A 20,853-nucleotide genomic window follows, 5' to 3' on the forward strand; every position below is an offset into this window, starting at 1 on the left:
AGCCTTAGGTGAACACAGCCTGTGTCACTTTTATCCGTTTCCACTGGTCGGTAACTTGATCTTCAATTCGCCTGATTAATCGTTAACGCGCGAAATTTGAATGCTTGAGCTGTTTTCTAAAACTTGTTCAAACAAAATTATTACTTGTGTGCTTAGCTGTGTCTTGTAATGACTATAGCTGTACTGCTACTTTTTAGTTGTGTTGTTATTTGTTTCTTGAATAACAACAAATATTGAAATTTCGCGCGTAATGAATAAATATCAGTCAACAGTGTTTGCCACAATAGATTCCAGATATAAGATTCTAAAGATAAAAAATCTGTACCTAGTGACAAATAAATTTTTCCTTGAGTTTGAAGTATGTAATGTATGTGTGTGAGTGTATTGACAAAAAAGCTGAATAACTTATAACTAATAATTAATAGATTAATACCTACTAAAGTTTTCTATTCTGATAAAAATTTTGTAGAACCCGCTGTACGGAGGAAGCGACATGTACCGAACAGGAACGGAGCACTGGGCCAAAAGTCACTAGACAAAAGTTACTAGATTTTCTCACTCAATAATTGAATTTGTTATTTACAAACTTTGTGACATTTAATTACATTATTTTATATACTTCGGTAATCCGCAAATGAGAAGGAATCGAATCGTACAGGTAGAATTGGATTTTAACCCAATTTAGCACTTAAAACAAAGTTTTTTATACTTCAGCGCCGCGCCTATTTTTGACTTTTTATTTTGCAAATATCTCGCAAACTATTGATCCGCAAATAAAAATTTGAGTGGAGGATAAATCCGCAAGTGAGGAGGAATCGTTTAAGCCCTGAATGGGTGCAAAATATCAATATTTAATATTTACGGGCGCCAACTTCACAAGGCTTTAGCATACTGACTCCCACCGTTGGCAACGTGCAAGAGAGACAGATATACACGTTCGATGATGTTTCTCTTTCTACTTATTCTCAGCGATGCACATACGAACGAGCAGTCTATTTCTTATTCGCTCTGTGCATCAGGTTGGAGGGGATAAAAAAAAACGACTGCAGCGCTGTAGGTGAGCAAAGTTGGCGATCCCGTACCCCCATGAATCTTACAGTAAGCGTTGTCTTATATGAGAAAAGATATTATTTCATCTAAAGTAATTAGTTGAGAAATCGAAGGCGGAAAAAAAATGTTATTTAGCCAAACCGGATCTATAATACGGATAAATAGCTTTGCTAGGCACTTCAAATCGCCCGAAATTTTAAATAATGGGTTATTAAATATCATCTGTCATATAGTACACAACACACATACTTATCTGTAATGTTGTATACGTGAGAGCAAGAACTCCAAGCAGTCGACATAGACTGCCGCTAGCTGTATAATCTGAATCAGTGTTTACGTTTACAAAGTAACGATATGCGTACGAGACAGTGTTGCGTTGTTAATTGCAACAAGAAAGAAAAGCAGGGGGTGGTGCTGTATAAATTCCCAAGTAGACCCCATGAAACAAAACAGAAGGAGCTATGGATTAGGGCAGTTAGGAGACAAAAGTTCGTACCTAACCTACGGAATTTTTTTCATAATTATTATTAATTATGAGTAAAATTATCATGAAAATTTTACAGTCCTGATGGCAGTTTGTGTATGTGTTACCATAACCTACATTTGTCAAGCATAGGCAATGATGTACTTAAAGATGATTCTACTTTGTATGGATTTAAGCTGACAGATGTTTGTCTCACAACATAGCAATCAGATGACTGACTCCTTTATTTACATATTTCTGTACGTAGGCAACGTGCCCACTCTACTAATTTTTTAGCTTTTTTCAGCGTTTCATTATTAAAAACTGTGTTGCAACTTATACTTTTAAAGCCTGTTTGGATAATCATATCCATTTTCTAGGGTGCTGATGTTTACACGATAGCAGTATGTACGTCTTACTTATTCAATAAATAATATTTTCTCCTATAAGCGACAGTGTGACGATTTAATCATACGGGGGTACGGTATTGCGCGATTCTGACACCGAGGGCAGCGCTGCGTGTCATGCTCGGAGCGAATAAGTCTATGCGCCTCAGCGTTGGGTTAGGCGGATTCAATATCGGAACTTTTTCCCTAGATCGTATATATAGCTATACGATCTAGGGAGAATGTTCCGTCGAGCAGACAGCACAGCAGTGAAGGGGCATTGCCAAAGACCTTAGAGAATACATACATGGAGGAAGCATTGTATGCTCCGGCCGCGAGACGAGATGAGAGAGACAAAAGACAAATAGCAGTACAACCTTTCTCTCTCTTACACGCCTCTGATTGGTTGGCCCCCTTCCGTATATATAGGTATAGTCGTATCCACGAGTGGCGGTCGAGGGGAACAGAGCAGATATATGTAACCTAAGCTTTGATGAAAAAAAACTTATACATTACCAGAGAATATAGAATATATCCTCTTTAAGTATAGAAGGCCAAAGCGGAATTCCCAGCAATACACACTTAAACAATAATCTTCCATTACAACATAATTAAAACAACAAAATTTAAATAAAAATTTCCAATTTTAATTAAAGCCCTCATACCTGGTTAAACAGTTCATGTATGGCTAATGACTCAATTAGAATCTTTGTCTTCGATAGCTGAGCGGTCAAGAATGCTCGATTAGCTTTTGCGCTCTGGGCTTCGAATCTGACCTATGGTTTTTTTTTTTTTTTTCAGGTATACATTTTCATAATACTTGTTTTATTACGTTTCGTTTGTTTATAATTTTTATGTATTTTTATAAATAAATTTATTTTATAAGATTTCACACTTAAATAATAAGATTTAAAAAACCACTCTTGGCTAATGCCAACAAAATACTTGTGCGAGCATAAATTCAATATTATACTATTACAATACGTCGTATAATTTATTTTTTATTGGCATTACTCAATGGAAACCGACGGGAAGGTGGCAGTATTTTTCATTAGGATAGGATACATGCAGGATAAAGGGCATATTAGATATTAGAACCCCAATAAATCCGTATCGATCAATGCAGTAAATAATTAAACAAATAATATTTACACTTGTAATAATAATAATATACAAAAAGTATTTACACATTTTTGCATTAGTATTTTACTGGCATTAGCCAAGAGTAGTTTTTTAAATCTTATTATTAAAGTGTGAAATCTTATAAAATAAATTTATTTATAAAAATACATAAAAATTATAAACAAACGAAACGTAATAAAACAAGTATTATGAAAATGTATACCTGAAAAAAAAAAAAAAAAACCACAGGTCAGATTCGAAGCCTAGAGCGCAAAAGCTAATCGAGCATTCTTGACCGCTCAGCTATCGTAGACAAACATTCTAATTAAGTCATTAGCCATACATGAACTGTTTAACCAGGTATGAGGGCTTTAATTAAAATTGGAAATTTTTATTTAAATTTTGTTGTTTTAATTATGTTGTAATGGAAGATTATTGTTTAAGTGTGTATTGCTGGGAATTCCGCTTTGGCCTTCTATACTTAAAGAGGATATATTCTATATTCTCTGGTAATGTATAAGTTCTTTTTCATCAAAGCTTAGGTTACATATATCTGCTCTGTTCCCCTCGACCGCCACTCGTGGATACGACTATACCTATATATACGGAAGGGGGCCAACCAATCAGAGGCGTGTAAGAGAGAGAAAGGTTGTACTGCTATTTGTCTTTTGTCTCTCTCATCTCGTCTCGCGGCCGGAGCATACAATGCTTCCTCCATGTATATATTCTCTAAGCCAAAGACACGCGGAAATTCAAAATTGTAATATTAATAACACAAGCGCCTATCACCTAATGACCCGGGGCGCTAACTGGCCACTCTTTTAAATTAATAATTATTAATAACATAAGCGCCTATCACCCAATGACCCAGGGCGCTTACTGGCCACTCTGTTAAATAAATAATTTTAAATAACACAAGCACTTATCACCGTATAACCTGGGGCGCTAATTGCAAATCTAGTAAATAAATAATTATTAATAAATATGTCAAGCACCTTTTTCCTTATGATCCAGGACACTTATTTGTAACACTATTAAATAATAAAAACTTGATCGATAACATATGTAAACATATCACAATTTTGATTGCCTATCTAGTACGACAAAGATCGTTTTAAATGGCGCTCTTGTAATTCCTTGATAATTTATTATTCAATAGTAGCCAGTAAGCGCCCCGGGTCATAAGGTGATAGGCGCTTGTGTTATTTTAATAATTAATTATTTAAAAGAGTGGCAAGTAAGCGCTCCAAGTCACTGAGTGATAGGCGCTTGTGTTATTTATTAATAATTATTCATTTAACTGAGTTGCCAGTTAGCGCCTCGGGTCATTGGGTGATAGGCGCTTGTGTTATTAAAAATTATTTATTTAACAGAGTGGCCAGTTAGCGCCCCGGGTCATTGGGTGATAGGCGCTTGTGTTATTAATATTACAATTTTGAATTTCCGCGTGTCTTTGGCAATGCCCCTTCACTGCTGTGCTGTCTGCTCGACGGAACATTCTCCCTAGATCGTATAGCTATATATACGATCTAGGGAAAAAGTTCCGATATTGAATCCGCCTAACCCAACGCTGATGCGCCTTAAAACCCCTTTAGAGGAGCATTGCGTGGTGCAAAATCCATAGAAAATCACATGTAAAAAATTAAGAGAGGAATCGATTTCGGGTCTCCCGCGTGCCAATCCACGACTTAGCGGTCTTAGCCACCGTGCGCTCGAATAGTAAATAAAAATAATTAGTAATATCTCTATGAAAAAACATCGCACTTTCGACAAAAATAATTATTTTACCAGCTATACATAAAAATATGACAATTTACAATTGTTCAACATGAACGACAATTGAAGTGCAAATGATTGATACCAATTTTGTCAGCATAGTCTCACTTCAAAGAGTGAAAGAGATATTTTTTATGTCTCTTGCACGACGGCATCAAATTTATTTTTTTTTACAAAAGTGATTGATCCGACGGTTTTTGCAAAGTTGGTGCAAACGTTGCTAACGATTCCACAGTTTGGGGTATTTTTTTCGAGTCGAAATCAGTAAGTTGCTCGCGGAGTTCGCAGAGCTGTTCTTACCTGATCTTACCTGATTTAAGAAAACTTCTTTTACAGAGTCACGTGCTAATATTTTGTTAAGAAAAATGAGTGTATGTGTATGAGAATATTTAGTTTTGCCTAACAACTAGTTATGGCAGGTTTTGTCAATATTCCGTCTAATCTTGTTGGTTGGGATAAAGTAGATGATCATTTGGCTCCCCTATCTGGGGATCAAAAATTGAAGTTCTCCTTTCTAGAAAAAGAGATAATTTCTTTAGATCCTGTTCATTACAAAGAGTTACCTATGCGAAATAAACATTGGGTATTGATATACTTATTTTTTTCTGTTTAGTTTGAATGTAACAAAATGTAATTTAAGTTTTTGTTATCAGGATCTACCCGTTCTGGTTCCTGGGCAAGGCAATAGTAGTAAAGGAAATATAAGAATTTACCAGCAGTTGCTTATATGCTATTCTACTTTGGAAAAAAAGCATAGAATCTTGGAAGATACTTATTATGTCTCCTTCCTGAAGCATTTACAGTGCAGAAGTGAAGAGTGCAGTGACTTGTGCTTGCAGATAGAATTCATGTTACTAAACTTTTCTAGACTGTTACAACAATACTATCAGATGTCTGAAAAAACTAACTTTCTGCATGAAGTCAGTAAACAACTCATTTTTGATCAGGAAATGCTTATTGCCTTTGTGGAGAAAGTATCTCTTTACTCAAAGTATTGTAAGGAAGTTGAACAAATTATGTTTAATTTGAATGACCCCACTCTCGTAGTTAATAGTCAAACATTTTTCAAATTTTTAAAAAAGATAGAAGATAATATAGATTTTATGCAACACAACAGTACATTCAGAGAAAGCAACAGCTATTTAGCACAGTATACCCACTGTCAGACCAAGGCTTGTGCCCTTATACAAAATTACATTTTTGCACTCTTTAGCAAAGCAACAAACAACATTTTTAACCCCAAGGATAATGAAAGCTTTTTAAAGAGTCCTGATGCTACCATGGCGCTTTTCTATGGGCGCTTCCAATCAATTTTGCCAAAAGCAAAGCCAGTTATAGAGCTTGTTGAAGCAATGTCTAGCAGACGTCTGGAATTTGAGAGTCTACTAGTGGAGTGTCATCAACAATTTCTGAGCCACAGAGGACTGGTGTTAAGCTCTAGTGTGCTAAAGAGCTTGTTATCCATAAAGACAAATTGCAACGGTGACCAGTGCAATTTAGTGCGTCACTCGTGCTCCTTTATGTTACACATGTCTATAGAAGAATATCGGCTATTCTACCAGTTCTTTAACAAGCCCTCTGCCGCCTTGAGTGCTTTTTCTGAAGACTTATGCACTGCTCTCTATGATACCCTTAGGCCATGCATAATACACATCAATCATTTAGAGACACTAGCTGAAATTTGTTCTATACTAAAAATTGAAATGTTGGATGAGCAAGCATGTAACGCCGAGCCGCTTCATGGCTTTGGAAATGTCTGTATGCAGCTGTTGCACGATGTGCAAGAGCGCCTTGTATTCAGAGCCCATCTGTACCTACAGTCTGATGTGGTGGGCTACAATCCATCGCCTGGTGATCTTGCTTACCCCAAAAAGCTTGAAATGATGAAGAATATAGCTCAGTCTATCTGGGAAGAAAATAAGCAAGCCAAGATGAAAAAAGCTTCGTTGACCTCCACGGCAAGTAATGTTGGTAGCACTGGTGTCGAGGCTATTTCCAGAATTCATGTTATGGTTAGTACATGACTTAAATTGAAAGTACGCAATAAGACTTTTAATGAGGCGTTTTCTTGTCCTGAGACACTTATGGCGTCACGGTCATGAAGGCCCCGAAGCCGCGTATATAGACACTTACACAAAAAATGACGAGAATGACACTGCACTTCAAACGTTAAAGTAACTCCGTGCCCTCGATACTTGCGACTCGGCCAAACCCAGCTCATCCCCATTCATATCTATGGCGTACTGATTCCCGTAGTAGAAGGGGCGATGAACTTGGGCATCATTATCACCCCCGCTCTACATTGGATCCCACACACAAAGAAAATTAACCAGAGAGTGCATCACGCTCTACACTCCCTTAGATTCCACCGGCACACCCTGTCACACAGTCTGTGCATGGAAACCCTAGCGTTCCCACATCTAAGGTAAAAGTACCAGTACATGAACACTTTTTCCATAAAGTCTTTGTTTTCTCATTTTTATCGAATTTCTGAATTGCATAACAACAAAACAGTCATTGCGCCAGTAAGTTTATATTTTTTTTCTATCAAAAGAAAACAAGAAAGTTTTTCTAGGTTGCGTATACAATTAATAAATTAACTTTAAAGTTTCTTTATCAATGACCTAGTAGATGAACAGCGTGTTCAGGTATTGGTACCGATACGTATTTTTGACCGAGTACTTGAATATCCCATGTTAATTAAATGGGAGAGAGGTTATGTTAGCTGCCTTCTACTGATTTCTATTTTTATTATGTATTGCAAATAACCAAATCGAAAAATTTATTTCTAATTTCAGTACCAGTACCTGAACAGCCTCACAAGCCACCTCATACAAGTTGCACGAATAAATAATTTTTTTCTCGTTGAGTATAAATACTTACTGAAATATATATTTTGTTTTATCTAAAGAACGATCAAAAGATATCAGAAACCTTTTTTTTTTTATCCACTTAAATTGAAAATAGTTTATTCAAGCTGTTCTATCTACTGGTGCAATTTTGGAAAGTGTTCACGTACTGGTACTTTTACCTTAGATTATGCTATTTTCTATCGATTTGATGCCACTCGTGATCTGAAAATACCGAGGGTTATCAATGCCTGCGTTCGTTTTGTGGTAGGTACCATTCCAAGAGCGGATCATGTTACTCGACTACAGCTGGACCTGGGCTAGCTCTCGGCCCGACGTAGACGTTAGTACCACCTCGAGTGTCTTGCGTTCAATATTATACGCCACTAATGCCCTGCCTATCTTGCTAATCGATTTCGCCCTGCACCCCAAACAACTTCAAACCCACGTGCCTTCCGTTGCCCATATCCCATTCTCATAGTCCTCCCCTCTCGCACTTAAGCCCGCGATGATGATGCTTTCTACATCCAAGCCTTTAACCTTCTCAATTCACTATAGCTCCTATCAACCTCTCCGAATGGTCATACTCGACTTTTAAATCTATATGCTCCAGGATATCCTCCTTCAATGCCATCAAAACGAGTAGAACGAACGTGTTGAGCGTGATATGAGGACATAGTACTGGCGGCCCCTCCGACTGGCCTCGTGGCGGTGCGGGCGATCTGGTGACATGTTTGCCCCTCCAACATCCTTATGCGCCTCACCAATCGTCATTCCGAGTTTACATCAACTCTGTCACGTGTCATCTTCACTTACAATCGCCCGTTCATTGCTTTCATCTCGTGTTAACTTTCTGTACACAATTTTATAGCCATATATACAAGAAACGGCATCGCAATACTAGTTCTCGCTGTTATACACATACACACTTTTACATTTCTCATGGCAGACCAAGTTGCAGACATCTTCTCAGTGCTATATTCTCTTTCCAATTTCTCGCACATGAAACAAAGATCAGACCAGACCCGGGTCCCAATTAGTCTGATAATGAGGTAGCGAGTTTCGGTGCTGACGGCTGGGGAAAAGAAAAATGACTTCATCGTAGATCTTAGAAGCTGATGCCTGTGAATACTATATATTGTTATTTTGCAACTATTCTAGGCTTAAACGATTCCTCCTTACTTGCAGATTTATTCTTCATTTGAATTTTTATTTGCGGATCCGTAGTTTGCGAGATATTTTCAAAATAAAAAATCGAAAATAGGCGCGGTATTGAGATATAAAAATCTCTGTTTTAAAGTGGCTCCTCACTGAATAACACTGAAAATGCTATGATCTTCAGAGGGATGGTTCATCAAGGTACAATAAATCTTCTCCCAAAATTTCAGACTACGCTACCACCGCAATTTTAGAAAAAAAGCAACTTGAAAATCGACTTTATAACTTAGCCTCTTATGGAGGCTCGCCAAATGTATGTCGTAACTGTCGTAAGTTATATGATATTTCAACAAAAGTACTGCAGTTCTTAATAAAAAACGGGGAAGCAGATAAAAGAAATCATAATCTTTCTAATGATATTCAGCTATTTGGATATTACCATAGAATTTTTCGAGATATTTTGTGAAAATAGTGAATATCTGCTTGTCACGGAGAGTAGGGCGTCTGCTACATCGAAGAGCAGAGGCAACAGACAGGTGCAGTAGCCAACCAAGAAGCTCCACAGCCAATTAAAAGCGGTGTTACAGTGTCTAGACTCTTTTTGTAGATCCATAGTGAGGAGCCACCTTAAGTGCTGGATTTGGTCAGAATCGAATCCTGCCTGTACGATTCAATTCCTCCTTGCTTGCAGATTACGGAGGTGCATGAAGCAATGTAATTAAATGTCACAAAGTTTGTCAACAATGAATTTAATTATTGAGTGAGAAAATTTAGTGGCATTCATCTGGTGACTTGAAGTGTAATTCCTTTCCTGATGTTCGGGAGCAGTAATAATCATTTTCAAATTAATAAAATGACGTTGTAAAAGTAGACTACAGTGAAAACACAATAAAGATCGTTTTCTCTTTAAAAGCGGATTCCAAATGAGCCTGTAAATAAATTCTAAAATTGCCAAAAAATGCAGAATTTTTAGCAACGATTTCAAAGTTGATTGAGAAAACTTTCACACTTTGCCTATGTCTCCTAATAGATAAAACAGTTTTTTTGAAAAGAGAATCTCTAAAACTTTAATTTTCTCAGCTCCAAAAAATTTTGCAATAACGAGATGTATCTAGATCGTTTGTAAACTTTTTGCCAAGTTTGAAAGAATATGTGGAAATAACAAAACTGCAATATTACTACAAGCAATTCAATAATTTTTTTACAACTACCCCCACTATAGATGCCGTGTAAGTTTACTACATGTTTTATACATACTACTATAACCATACACTGTACACACGCTACGTGCAATTACAGGCGCCAAAATTTAAATGTATGATTCATGAGGGGTAGCTCATAAATTATAATGAAACTATAAATATTTCTGACACTACTTTTGATGAATTAAAATCAATAAGTGTCATGACTTTACTTTTGTGGAAAAAAAACTTTTTTCTTTGCAAATATTCAATAGAACGATTTTAAATAATAACCTGCTGTTTCTTAAGATCGTTACTATATATATTGTTTTGTATTACAATAATGTACTAATAACACAATACATTCCCTTTCATTCTTTGTATATAAAACCAACTTAACTTAGTATTCAATTTCATAAGAAATTTTTTACAATTTATTCGGAAGATTATAAGTAGTGTATGAGTTATGTTCTTGTATTCAGCTCTTCTTAGGATAATTTTGTACAATTATGTAGAAATCACTAAAATATTGAAACACTTTTTAAAAACTTCTATTTTTCTCAGTAGATTTTACACCAAACCTTATAGTTTTCTGATATTACAACTTATTATTTCAAAGGATATAAAAATAAAAAAAAAATTAACTAGTACGACATAACAAATGATTTTAAATAACGATATGCTTATAGGCATTTGCAACTTATCTTCTTCATTTCATGATTAAAATTAAATAATAAAAAATAAGTTAAATTTTTTTTATTATTTACTTCGAAATCAATTGATTTATCAACATTTTTTATTTCTATTTAAAAAAGAGTTCTTCGAGCAAAGCTTTCAAGCTGCTGAGTGTTGACAGACGATAAAACAGTATAACATTGTTTTCGCACCTGAAAATAAAGAAGAGGTGCGGTTGCAGCGTTGACAATTCTCGCTTTTGTACGTCTCTTGTGTAATTCGTACACTTTGGATTTTCTTTCCTGAAGAGGGGTAATCGTGCAAGAGTTTTCTCGTTCTACGGGGAAAACAGTTATGTTAACAGCAACAAATACCTCTAACTATATTTTATTTAATTACTTAACACTATTATTTGCTGTGTACAAGTTCAGTGCTGCCCCCATTTTGCCAGACTTTTCATGTTAAGTTAAATAGGAGATAATTAGTTGATGCAGCCATCACTGGCGGATTTTCCGGACAATTCCATAAGACTACATGTGAAAGTGACAAGTGGCGCCAGCCCTCCTTCCACCAACTTGCACACCTTGAATACAGTATCTCTCCTACACTATACTCTGCACACTGTACGTATTATTATTATTTTATATGCGCAGCGACTTTGCATGAGCCGCGAGTGAACGTCCACTATCTGCTACTTATCCTAGTCCCCTAATAACTTACTTACATTCATACACACGCCATTCTACTCTACTGGTTAGCTATATTGATGTGTATAAATCAGAAAAAGCTTATTAATAAAAAAAAAAAAAAAATACTCTACTGGTTATCTCTTCCTCTCTCTCTCTCTCTCTCTCTCTCTCTCTTTAAATAAGTCAGGGCTGACATATTTGTTCTATCTCTGTTAGATTACATAACTGCGCAAGCGTGAAATACATGGATGGGCTATTGCATCGTAGTTTTGGCGTGCCGATTCCCACAGCTGTTGATATGAGTGAAAATAAGGAGTTGGAAGAGAGGAGGAGAGTGAAAGCAATGCTTCGAGTGCAGACAATACGGATGACGACGATGACGTTTAGTTTAGACACTAAAAATGCGTTAAAATCTATCAGCTGATTTGGGCCTGAAAGTTGGGGGAGTTACGTTGACCTCTAAGAAATCAGTAGTTGTTGAGGGTGAGCCGCTACGAAATTTGATAAAATGCCCTAATTTAGTAAAATTGGGACTTAAAGTTAAACCCACGCCAAAGTTACAGCCACGCATCATCATACATGGTATACCTGTTGAGTACACTAAAGATGAAATTCACAGTAGCCTTATAGCACAAAATCTTCATGAATGTGAACAAGAGGAAATAAAAATAATATATCTATACCCAGCATGTAACAAAAAACATAGATCGTGTGTGATCGAATTGCCGCCCTAATATCGTAAAAAATTATTTCTTCAAGATAGAGTAAGCCTCGGTTGGGTCCAATGCAAATTCAATGATCATGTATCTCTAGTGTAGTCCTAGAGATGTCAAAAGCTGGGTCATATTGCTACAAATTGCAATGATGAGGTGGTTTGTGGTTGTTGTGTTGGCTAACATAGTACTAAGGATTGTACATCTAGATCATCTGAATGTTGTATTAATTGCTAGAATAATAAGCTCCACAAAACAAAGCATTGAGCATTTGACAAGATTAAGTGTCCTTACACTTCGTGCTGGTATAGAACGCAAATCCCATACTATAAATTATGGCAAATAACAACAAATGTGAACACTAGCAGATTTGTTATAAGACACGTAAATGCACAATATATACCAGCTCATTTACATGACATTGAAGGACTAGTCAAAGACTGTTAGGTGACGACTTGCGTAAATGAATAAATTTTTATTTTTATTCTATTTTATCCTGTTATATTTCATTCCCAATGATAAAATTTTAAGACTCTTTACAGAGTCATACTCAACGAGAGTCGTCGCCTAACAAAGCTGACTGTACTTCGTGGCTCTTGGAAAAGTCAAGTGACAACCAAAGCGAGCCACGAAGCCTAAACACATGAAGTCAGCAAGTACCGGCCCCATAGCAAGTAAAACAAAGAAGTTTTAACTAAAACTTCGTGCAAGGTGCATTTCTTTGCGCGGCGTTTTAGTTAGTAGCCCGCTGCCGCTCATCAAGTGCAGACGTTAATAACTAATTTTAGAAGATTGACCAGACGTTTTGTCTTTTATCTGTTTCTTTTTATTTATATACAAGCAACATAAAATAAAGTGATACAAGAGTTATTAGAAAAAGAATTTAAGTTATTATAAAATAAATAATTATAAATCCAACGAAAAGAAGAAGTACAAGTCATCCCAATTGGTCATTTGAATTAGTAATTAAAGCAAAATTGCCAGTATTAGTTACTAGTGGAAAGAAAGGTAAGTTAACCTGGATATTATTTTCAACTCTCTACTTCTTCCTTCTTTTTTTAAACAAACAAATAGTTGGACTATCTGCCGTCCTGCAGCCTGTGAAGGAGCGTGAGACTGTAGTCCACAGTTTTTGGTTTGAAGCTGAAAACAAACTAAAATGACATTAATCGTTATTTAACAAAGACTACAACATGGCCGTGTTTGGTATTAGTGAAACATTTCTCAATCCTAGTACACCAAGCACTTTGTTTCATATACCAGCATATCGTTTAATTAGACATGATCGGATTACCAAGGGTGTTGGAGATGTGGCTGTTTATGTTCACGATTCACTCAAATACAGAGTAATTAAGGTATCTGACACCCCACCTGTACATCCCTGTCTTCAATAATCAGGTGAGATCTCACCAGAGTTCTCAGCTGATTTATCAGGTCAAATCTCATGCCAAAAACTCAGCTGAAAAACCACCTAAGATCTCACCTGAGATTTTTGAAAACAGTTCTCCAAGGAGCTTGTTGTTTTTTCATTTCAAATAATTTCTAGTCATTTAATCTATACGTTTGAAAAAAATTTTTTTCAGTTTTTCAACCTCATATGCATCAAGACTTCAAAAATTTTCGATGATAAAAAAAAACGTCATTTATTAATTAGTTTTGTTGTAGTTACGGGGACATTGTCTAATTTATCGCAACTACTCCTATATAGATATCAACTAAAGCTGCTTTATTCCTACAATAAAATGTGTGACGTCATTGGAAATATAATATGGCACGCGGCACAATATGGTAAACTAGGTTCTTTTTTATGCACTCTCGAACAATATGTGTTACATAAATGGGTTAAATATATATTATGTTTGATAAAGATAATAAGCGAAACGCCAATTCCCATTCAATGTAGTGGTCAATACAAAATGGCGAATTACATATGTTTTTGCGACTCCCATGATATGGGTGTCACATAGTAGGGCTTAAAAAATGTAGGACACATAACTAAGTGGCCCTACGCTTAGTCCAATATGGCGGCCACAACAGAAATATAAAACCACGTGACTAGTTTTAAAAATTACCATAGTAAATAAATGTTAATCAAGATTTCATTAGGCAATGTATGATTGAAGGATCAAGAAAGCATTGCCATTTGATTAATATTTCAATCATCTAAAATCAATTAGAAAGAATTGGAAGAATTAGTGAGACTGAGTCGTCACAGTACTTGTATTTTTATGACACCGTGTTCAGGACTGGATGACTGTTATTAATGCTTATTCAGAAATAGGGCTTTTACCTTAAGTATACATCTAATCTTATAAATAAGAATTTTTTGGAATGTTGAAAGAGGGGCTTGAAAATATGGTTTAATATCACAGATAACTCATAAATAAATTTATTACTTTGTTCTCAAACAAATAATAACGAACGATCATTACATTATCCCATGTTTCGTACCCTAATTTTATCACATATTGTGTATTACATATGATGTATCATAACAATTTATACTGATTTTCCTAGCATAACAAGCTGAGTGAAAAAAGTGGTTGTATCTCATAAAATGTAAGGATTTGTCGTAAGTTATAAGGTGATTTTTTCAAACTTTGTTGAGCAATATAATATATTTTAAAAACCACATGATTTAATTAAAACAATATTGTTTAAAAAAATACGTGGTAACGTGAGTCAAAACCACTTGGCTTATAACGCAAGACCACATGGTTTTGTTTGTTTAATACAGTTTTTTTGATAATTAATAATTTAAAATGTTTGGTACTGGGCATAAATACATTACTTCTAACACTATAACGACTACGCAAATCTTGTTGATGTCTTCTGTAAAAACTATTACATCTGTTTCTTCAATTTGTTGTATTAATTACATATCTTCGCATGTAACTTATTAAAATTTTTTGTATGTTCTTTATTGCACAGCCTTACTTCTAAATATATTTCAGGATCTACAGTGAAAGCAACTATTTAAATATACTCGCCATTTTTTAGTTTTGCAAAAGAGTTGTTAGACCTTATTTAATTTTTATATGTGACTCGTACATACACTTTGTTTTTACCATTTTAGTATTAATATAAGCCTGACTTGACAAATTTAAGTTGTTAGTAAAATACACTTAGTTTTGTGTCCTCCATTTTTTAAGCCCTACTATGTGACACCCATATCATGGGAGTCGCAAAAACATATGTAATTCGCCATTTTGTATTGACCACTACATTGGAATGGGAATTGGCGTTTCGCTTATTATCTTTATCAAACATAATATATATTTAACCCATTTATGTAACACATATTATTCGAGAGTGCATAAAAAAGAACCTAATTTACCATATTGTGCCACGTGCCAAATTATATTTCCAATGACGTCACACATTTTATTGTAGGAATAAAGCAGCTTTAGTTAATATCTATATAGGAGTAATTGCGATAAATTAGACAATGTCCCCGTAACTACAACAAAACTAATTAATAGATGACGTTTTTTTTATCATCGAAAATTTTTGAAGTCTCGATGCATATGAGGTTGAAAAATGAGCTTTTTGGCATGAGATTTTACCTGAGAAATCAGCTCAGAACTCTGGTGAGATCTCACCTGGTCATTGGAGACAGGGATGTTAAACGTCCGGAATTCTTAATTGCGGAAATCAAAAGCAAGTATTTCACTGTACTCTGTGTCGTAGTGTATAGCCCGCCTCAATCTAGATCTTGGGCTGATGTTGAGACCGCAGTAATAGATTGTGCTTGTGCGTATGATCAGCTAGTTATAATGGGTATAATGTTCTCATGGTTGATTTAGATATTCCGGCATCTAGAGTACCTCCAAAGATTAGGAAATATCGGTCCTACACATGCACTGATGAAAATAAAGTGCTTAATGATTTGAGTGAAGTTGATTGGAGTTTCTTGCAAAATGTAAGTCATGAGAACAAAGTGAGTCTTCTTACACAAGAATTAACCAAAAAACTTGACCACCATGTGCCCTTTCGAACAGCAACCATCAAGAGTAGGCCCACACCCTGGCTTTCATCTGACATCAGGGAGTTGATCGGGAGGCGTAATCCGTAATAATTAGACGCAATGAGCCCACTACAAATTTCCTTATATCTCCTACAAAACTTAACAAGCACTTTATTGAACCGTAAGAGTCTCGATCACTACCATTGCCCCAAGGACCGAGAATCTCACCAGACCATCGCTTTTACTTTGGTCATGTTGAATTACCGGATATATTGGAGGCCTTCAGCTCTGCACATTCTAATGCAACCGGAACTGATGAAGTAAATAAACTTAAGATTTCTCAAAATATGCCCGCCGGTTATTTTTCCAATTTTGATTGATATATTTAACTCATCACTCCAGTCTAGCGTTTTTCCAGATGCATGGAAGCGAGCGCTAGTCTATCCAACGCCCAAAAAGATTAATCCTACTCTGGCAGGCGACTTCAGGCCAATCAGCTTATTGTGTACTTTGGGTAAGATTTTGGAGGCAATTGCATTGAAGCAAATAATGAGTTATCTTGATGAGAATGATATACTCGATTGTTTTCAGTATGATTTCCGAAGACAGCACAGTTGCCACACTGCACTGATCCGAATAGTCGACGACATTAGGGAGGCTATGGGCGGGAACTGTGTTACACTAACGATAAGCCTTGATCAGTCACGAGCCTTTGATGTGGTCAATATTGATTTACTTGGTGCCAAACTTTTGACCATTGGCTTCTCTGATGTTGCGGCATCGTGGATCGGGTCTTACTTGACTGAAAGATCGCAGACCGTTCGTGCACCCACTAGTGAACTTTCTCAGACACTCTTTCGTGGCTCCGGTGTGCCTCAGGCAAGTTTACTTGGGCCATTGCTCTTCTCAATTTTTTTCAATGATATTTCAGTAAATTGTAGAGATTGTAAATATCATATTTATGCTGATGACTTTTGTTTTTATATACAAGGTAAGACCCAAGAGGCCAGGAATATTATACAGAAGGCGAATAAAATTCTAGAAGATGTCTCAATGTGGTTAGATATAAATGGCCTTATTGCTAATGATAAAAAAACAAAGATAACTTGGTTTGGCACTAGAGGTATAAATAGTCGTCTATCTGCAAATAACTCATTACCTGATATATTATTTAACGGAGTAATTATTGAACCCACTGGAAAAGTGAAGCTGCTAGGAGTCATGCTCGATAGTACATTGACATGGAGATCACATTGTACGATAGTTGCAAACAAATGTTACTCTGCATTAGCACAGATAAGGACAGCCTCTCGAGTAGCACTAGACTTCTCTTGGTACGTACACTTATATTTCCACACTTGGATTACTGCGCGTCTCTTTTTTGTGGCCTATCATCGGAAAAATGGAGCTTAAGATGACTCGTTGCTTGAATGCTGCCCTTCGCCTCATTGATGATATTCGAAAATTTGAGCATATCACACCAGCTTATAAAAAGTATGGTATTATGTCATATCCTAACAGAAGAAGACATGTTATGCTGGGCCTTCTGCAGGGAATCCTTACAGCACAAAGGCCTGCATATATTGCTGAACTATTTACTTTCAAATCTACCTCACCAAATGCAATCAACCTCAGAAATTGGAATACTGCAGAGTTATTAGTGACGCGTGTTAATCTAGATGCTTATAGACATTCGTTTACCGTTAGAGCTGCTATTGAATCGAATGCATTGCCTGCGAACCCACGATCCATCCCAACTCCAGCATTGTAAAAAAGCAGATTATTTAAATATATCATTAGTGAAGATTTTAGACTCAAGTAATGAAATTATATATTATTTTATATGTTGTTACATGTGCAATTAAGTTAGCTTATATTTAAAAATTTTAAGAATACTGTAACCATCAATAGATTTTATTATATTTGATTTTTACTATTTAATTTATTTTAAACTATTTTAACTATTAATTCACATTTTATCTCAAATAACTTTATTGTAATTAATTTATCTGTGATATATCTTGTACTATTGTGACCTGCGTGTCACTAACCTTGTATAAACTGCTTTTAGCAGTCTTGCAAGAACTTAAGCCTAGGCTAATATGGAATGTAGGTCCTTAGCTTAAATAAATACACTCTACTCTACTCTACTCTCTTTCTCTCTCTGTCTACTCTGCTCTGCACTCCCTTTCTTTGCTCTACTTTAAAACACTACTCTTTCACTGTCTACAATCCCACGTTACTCTTGCTCGCTCGCCCCTGACCTAACTCTCGTTATCCTGATCTATCAATCTCTCTGTCTCTCTTTCTCGCCTATCTATCCTCACTTACACGGCAAAACGGGCGAATAATGGCAGCATTCCTGAGCATGCACCGCGCAGCCTCTCGTACACCTCGTCTCGTCTACACACACTACTTCTCTGTCTCTCTACCATATGTCCAAATGCGCCAAGAATTAAATAACTTATTTATTTTTCAAAACTAAGTAGTAATTCCAATTGTTTTGTATTGCTAGAATTTTTTCATAAATTAACACAAAAAAGTGTCCTATGACCAATACGAACAAAGTTACGCTTTTTTTTAAATCGCTGTGGCTTTGTTTATTGAAATTGAAACTCTAAGAGCATCACAGACCTGTTATTGCTCAATCTCGTGCGGCTAGACGCCGTCTGTCCCTCTAAGAAGATTTTTGTGTACGTCGGTAGTAAAAACCAAAAACCACCGCCAGCCCCGCGCGACACCGACGTATTGGATACCGTCAAACATCGCACGAAGCATGCGACGGGGCCTTGGCCTTCGAGATACCAGAAGTAACGCCTATTTAGCAGGCTAGAGTCTCGTTCGTTATCGGAAATAACCAGACAAATCGCTCCACCAACTAAGAACGGCCATGTACCACCACCCACCGAATCAAGAAAGAGCTATCAATCTGTCAATCCTTCCGGTGTCCGGGCCTGGCGAGGTTTCCTGTGTTGAGTCAAATTAAGCCGCAGGCTCCACTCCTGGTGGTGCCCTTCCGTCAATTCCTTTAAGTTTCAGCTTTGCAACCTTCCCCCGGAACCCAAAAGCTTTGGTTTAGCACAATGAAGACGAAATCTTAAACTTTTTGATAATTAACCTTGAAAAAATTTACGACTTTCCATTTTGTTGTTGCAATGCAGTTAAGTACATCGTTATTCCGTACCATGCCCGTTAGCGGCGGGGGAGAGGGAGCCAGGCCGTCGGTGGCGGCTCCGTCGCTTGCTGGAGCTTCCTAGAGCACTTTTTGTGCACATCTCTTCAAATCAGAGGCGCCAAAAAATTTTGCAATATCTCGGCTTCTACTGCACGTAGGTACTTCTTTTTTTTTCATGCGGGGTAGCTCATCGAAATATTAAAAATGGCGATTAGAACGTACTTATCGGATTACCCACAGAATTTTTATGTTGCTGGAGTATTTATTCGTTCAACTCTATGATTTTTTTATTCGAAAATGATAAATTGTGTATGTATATGTATACGTATATTTTCTTTAAATCGTAAATATATTTCAAACTGAGAGCAATCATGATTAAAAAAAAAAAAAAAAAAAAATTGTACAGTGTTTTTGAGATTCTCGCCGCAAAAAACTGTTTTATTAATTAAAGAATAAAGGCAAAAAGTGAAAATTTTTGTAATAAACTTTGCAATTGTTGCTGAAAATTCCGCATTTTTTGGCATTTTTAGAATTTATTTACAGGCACCTTCTTTTTAGGTTCGCGGAGCCTACCAAATACTAGGGGTAACTTGTATCTAGTTGCTGTCCCTCAATGCTTTGTCAATCCATGTAATTTAAACCATAATATATATTGGTAAGACCGACATATTTTTTTTCAAACCACAAAATAGGAGCATCTTTGTATAAAAACTGTATTGCATAATTGCAGTATAATTTTGGAAACAAATTAATGAAGTTGCAAAAACTTGAAAAGTTTCTCTTACCGTAGCCAATAGGATGGTAGCTTACGTTTTCAGAAATCTAGTATTAACATGAATTATAAGATTTCAGAGATGTGGTGTCTACATTAGTTTTAAATCTTACTACGCAAGTACACATTATTATTTTATTACAAATATGGTGCCTACTTTATTGTTATAAAAAAATGGTATCTATTTAAATTAAATTACAGTCCAAAGCTTCGACTGGCAGTCTATAAAGGCTTTGTTCGGAAATGATACATTGGTTAAATAATTGGTTAGTGCACTCGCAGTACCCTTATTCGAAAACCACGAAATTCATTAATATTTTAAAAGTCTTTAATTTATAATTTGAGAAACACTGTAACTTCGTCCGACTGTCGATAGGATATTGACAGTTATCATAGTAGTTTAAGAAATAATTTTTTTGTTTTTCACAAGGTTGGCACGATAATAACGCTCCAAATCGAAACACGTTAAGCGTCAGTCTGATAAAAACATTCTCATTTAATGTGAGTATATTTTATTACATTGTGCCTAAAGGATTCTTTCATTTCATCACAATCAAGTTGGCATATGAAGTTCAATAAGTAAGTAAATGTTTAGCGCTCTAATTCTTGACTATATTTGACAAGTATGGAGAGTTAGCGCAAGGCTGAATGAAAGACTACACTTTATGATAAATAATACTTTATTATCGACTACTATTTCAACAATGCCTTGTGCTATTAAATTAACTAGATTAATTGCTATTAGGGCGACCATGCTAGCCTCTGCCAAGAGACCATGATCTACCTGCGTGCCCGGTGCTTCGCAGTCTCTCATCATCCTCCCGCGCATGCGCTCTAGCTGAAAGAGCTCTCTTTCCCTGGTTAAAGTGGGAGAGAG

At 36.1% G+C, this 20,853-nt stretch overlaps 1 protein-coding gene across 2 annotated transcripts in view; it reads left to right on the forward strand.

The window, feature by feature from the left end:
• Positions 1-4,677: 4,677 nt before the first annotated feature.
• Positions 4,678-20,853, forward strand: part of Cog3 (conserved oligomeric Golgi complex subunit 3) — a 58,979-nt gene continuing 42,803 nt past the window's right edge. Inside the window, exons 1-3 of one of the 2 annotated variants that reach the window (XM_014349253.2) lie at positions 4,678-5,061; positions 5,134-5,380; positions 5,451-6,809. In XM_014349253.2, the coding sequence (XP_014204739.2) occupies positions 5,210-5,380; positions 5,451-6,809 (1,530 nt within the window). In that variant the 5' untranslated portion in view covers positions 4,678-5,061; positions 5,134-5,209. Of the gene's footprint in view, positions 5,381-5,450; positions 6,810-20,853 lie in introns of both variants that reach the window. The other variant, XM_089597996.1, reaches the window with a different exon arrangement.

The sequence above is a fragment of the Copidosoma floridanum genome, unplaced genomic scaffold (assembly GCF_036245765.1).
Source record: "Copidosoma floridanum isolate Cflo_tuat_1 unplaced genomic scaffold, Cflo_Japanese_pri ptg000004l, whole genome shotgun sequence".
Classification (NCBI taxonomy): domain Eukaryota; kingdom Metazoa; phylum Arthropoda; class Insecta; order Hymenoptera; family Encyrtidae; genus Copidosoma; species Copidosoma floridanum.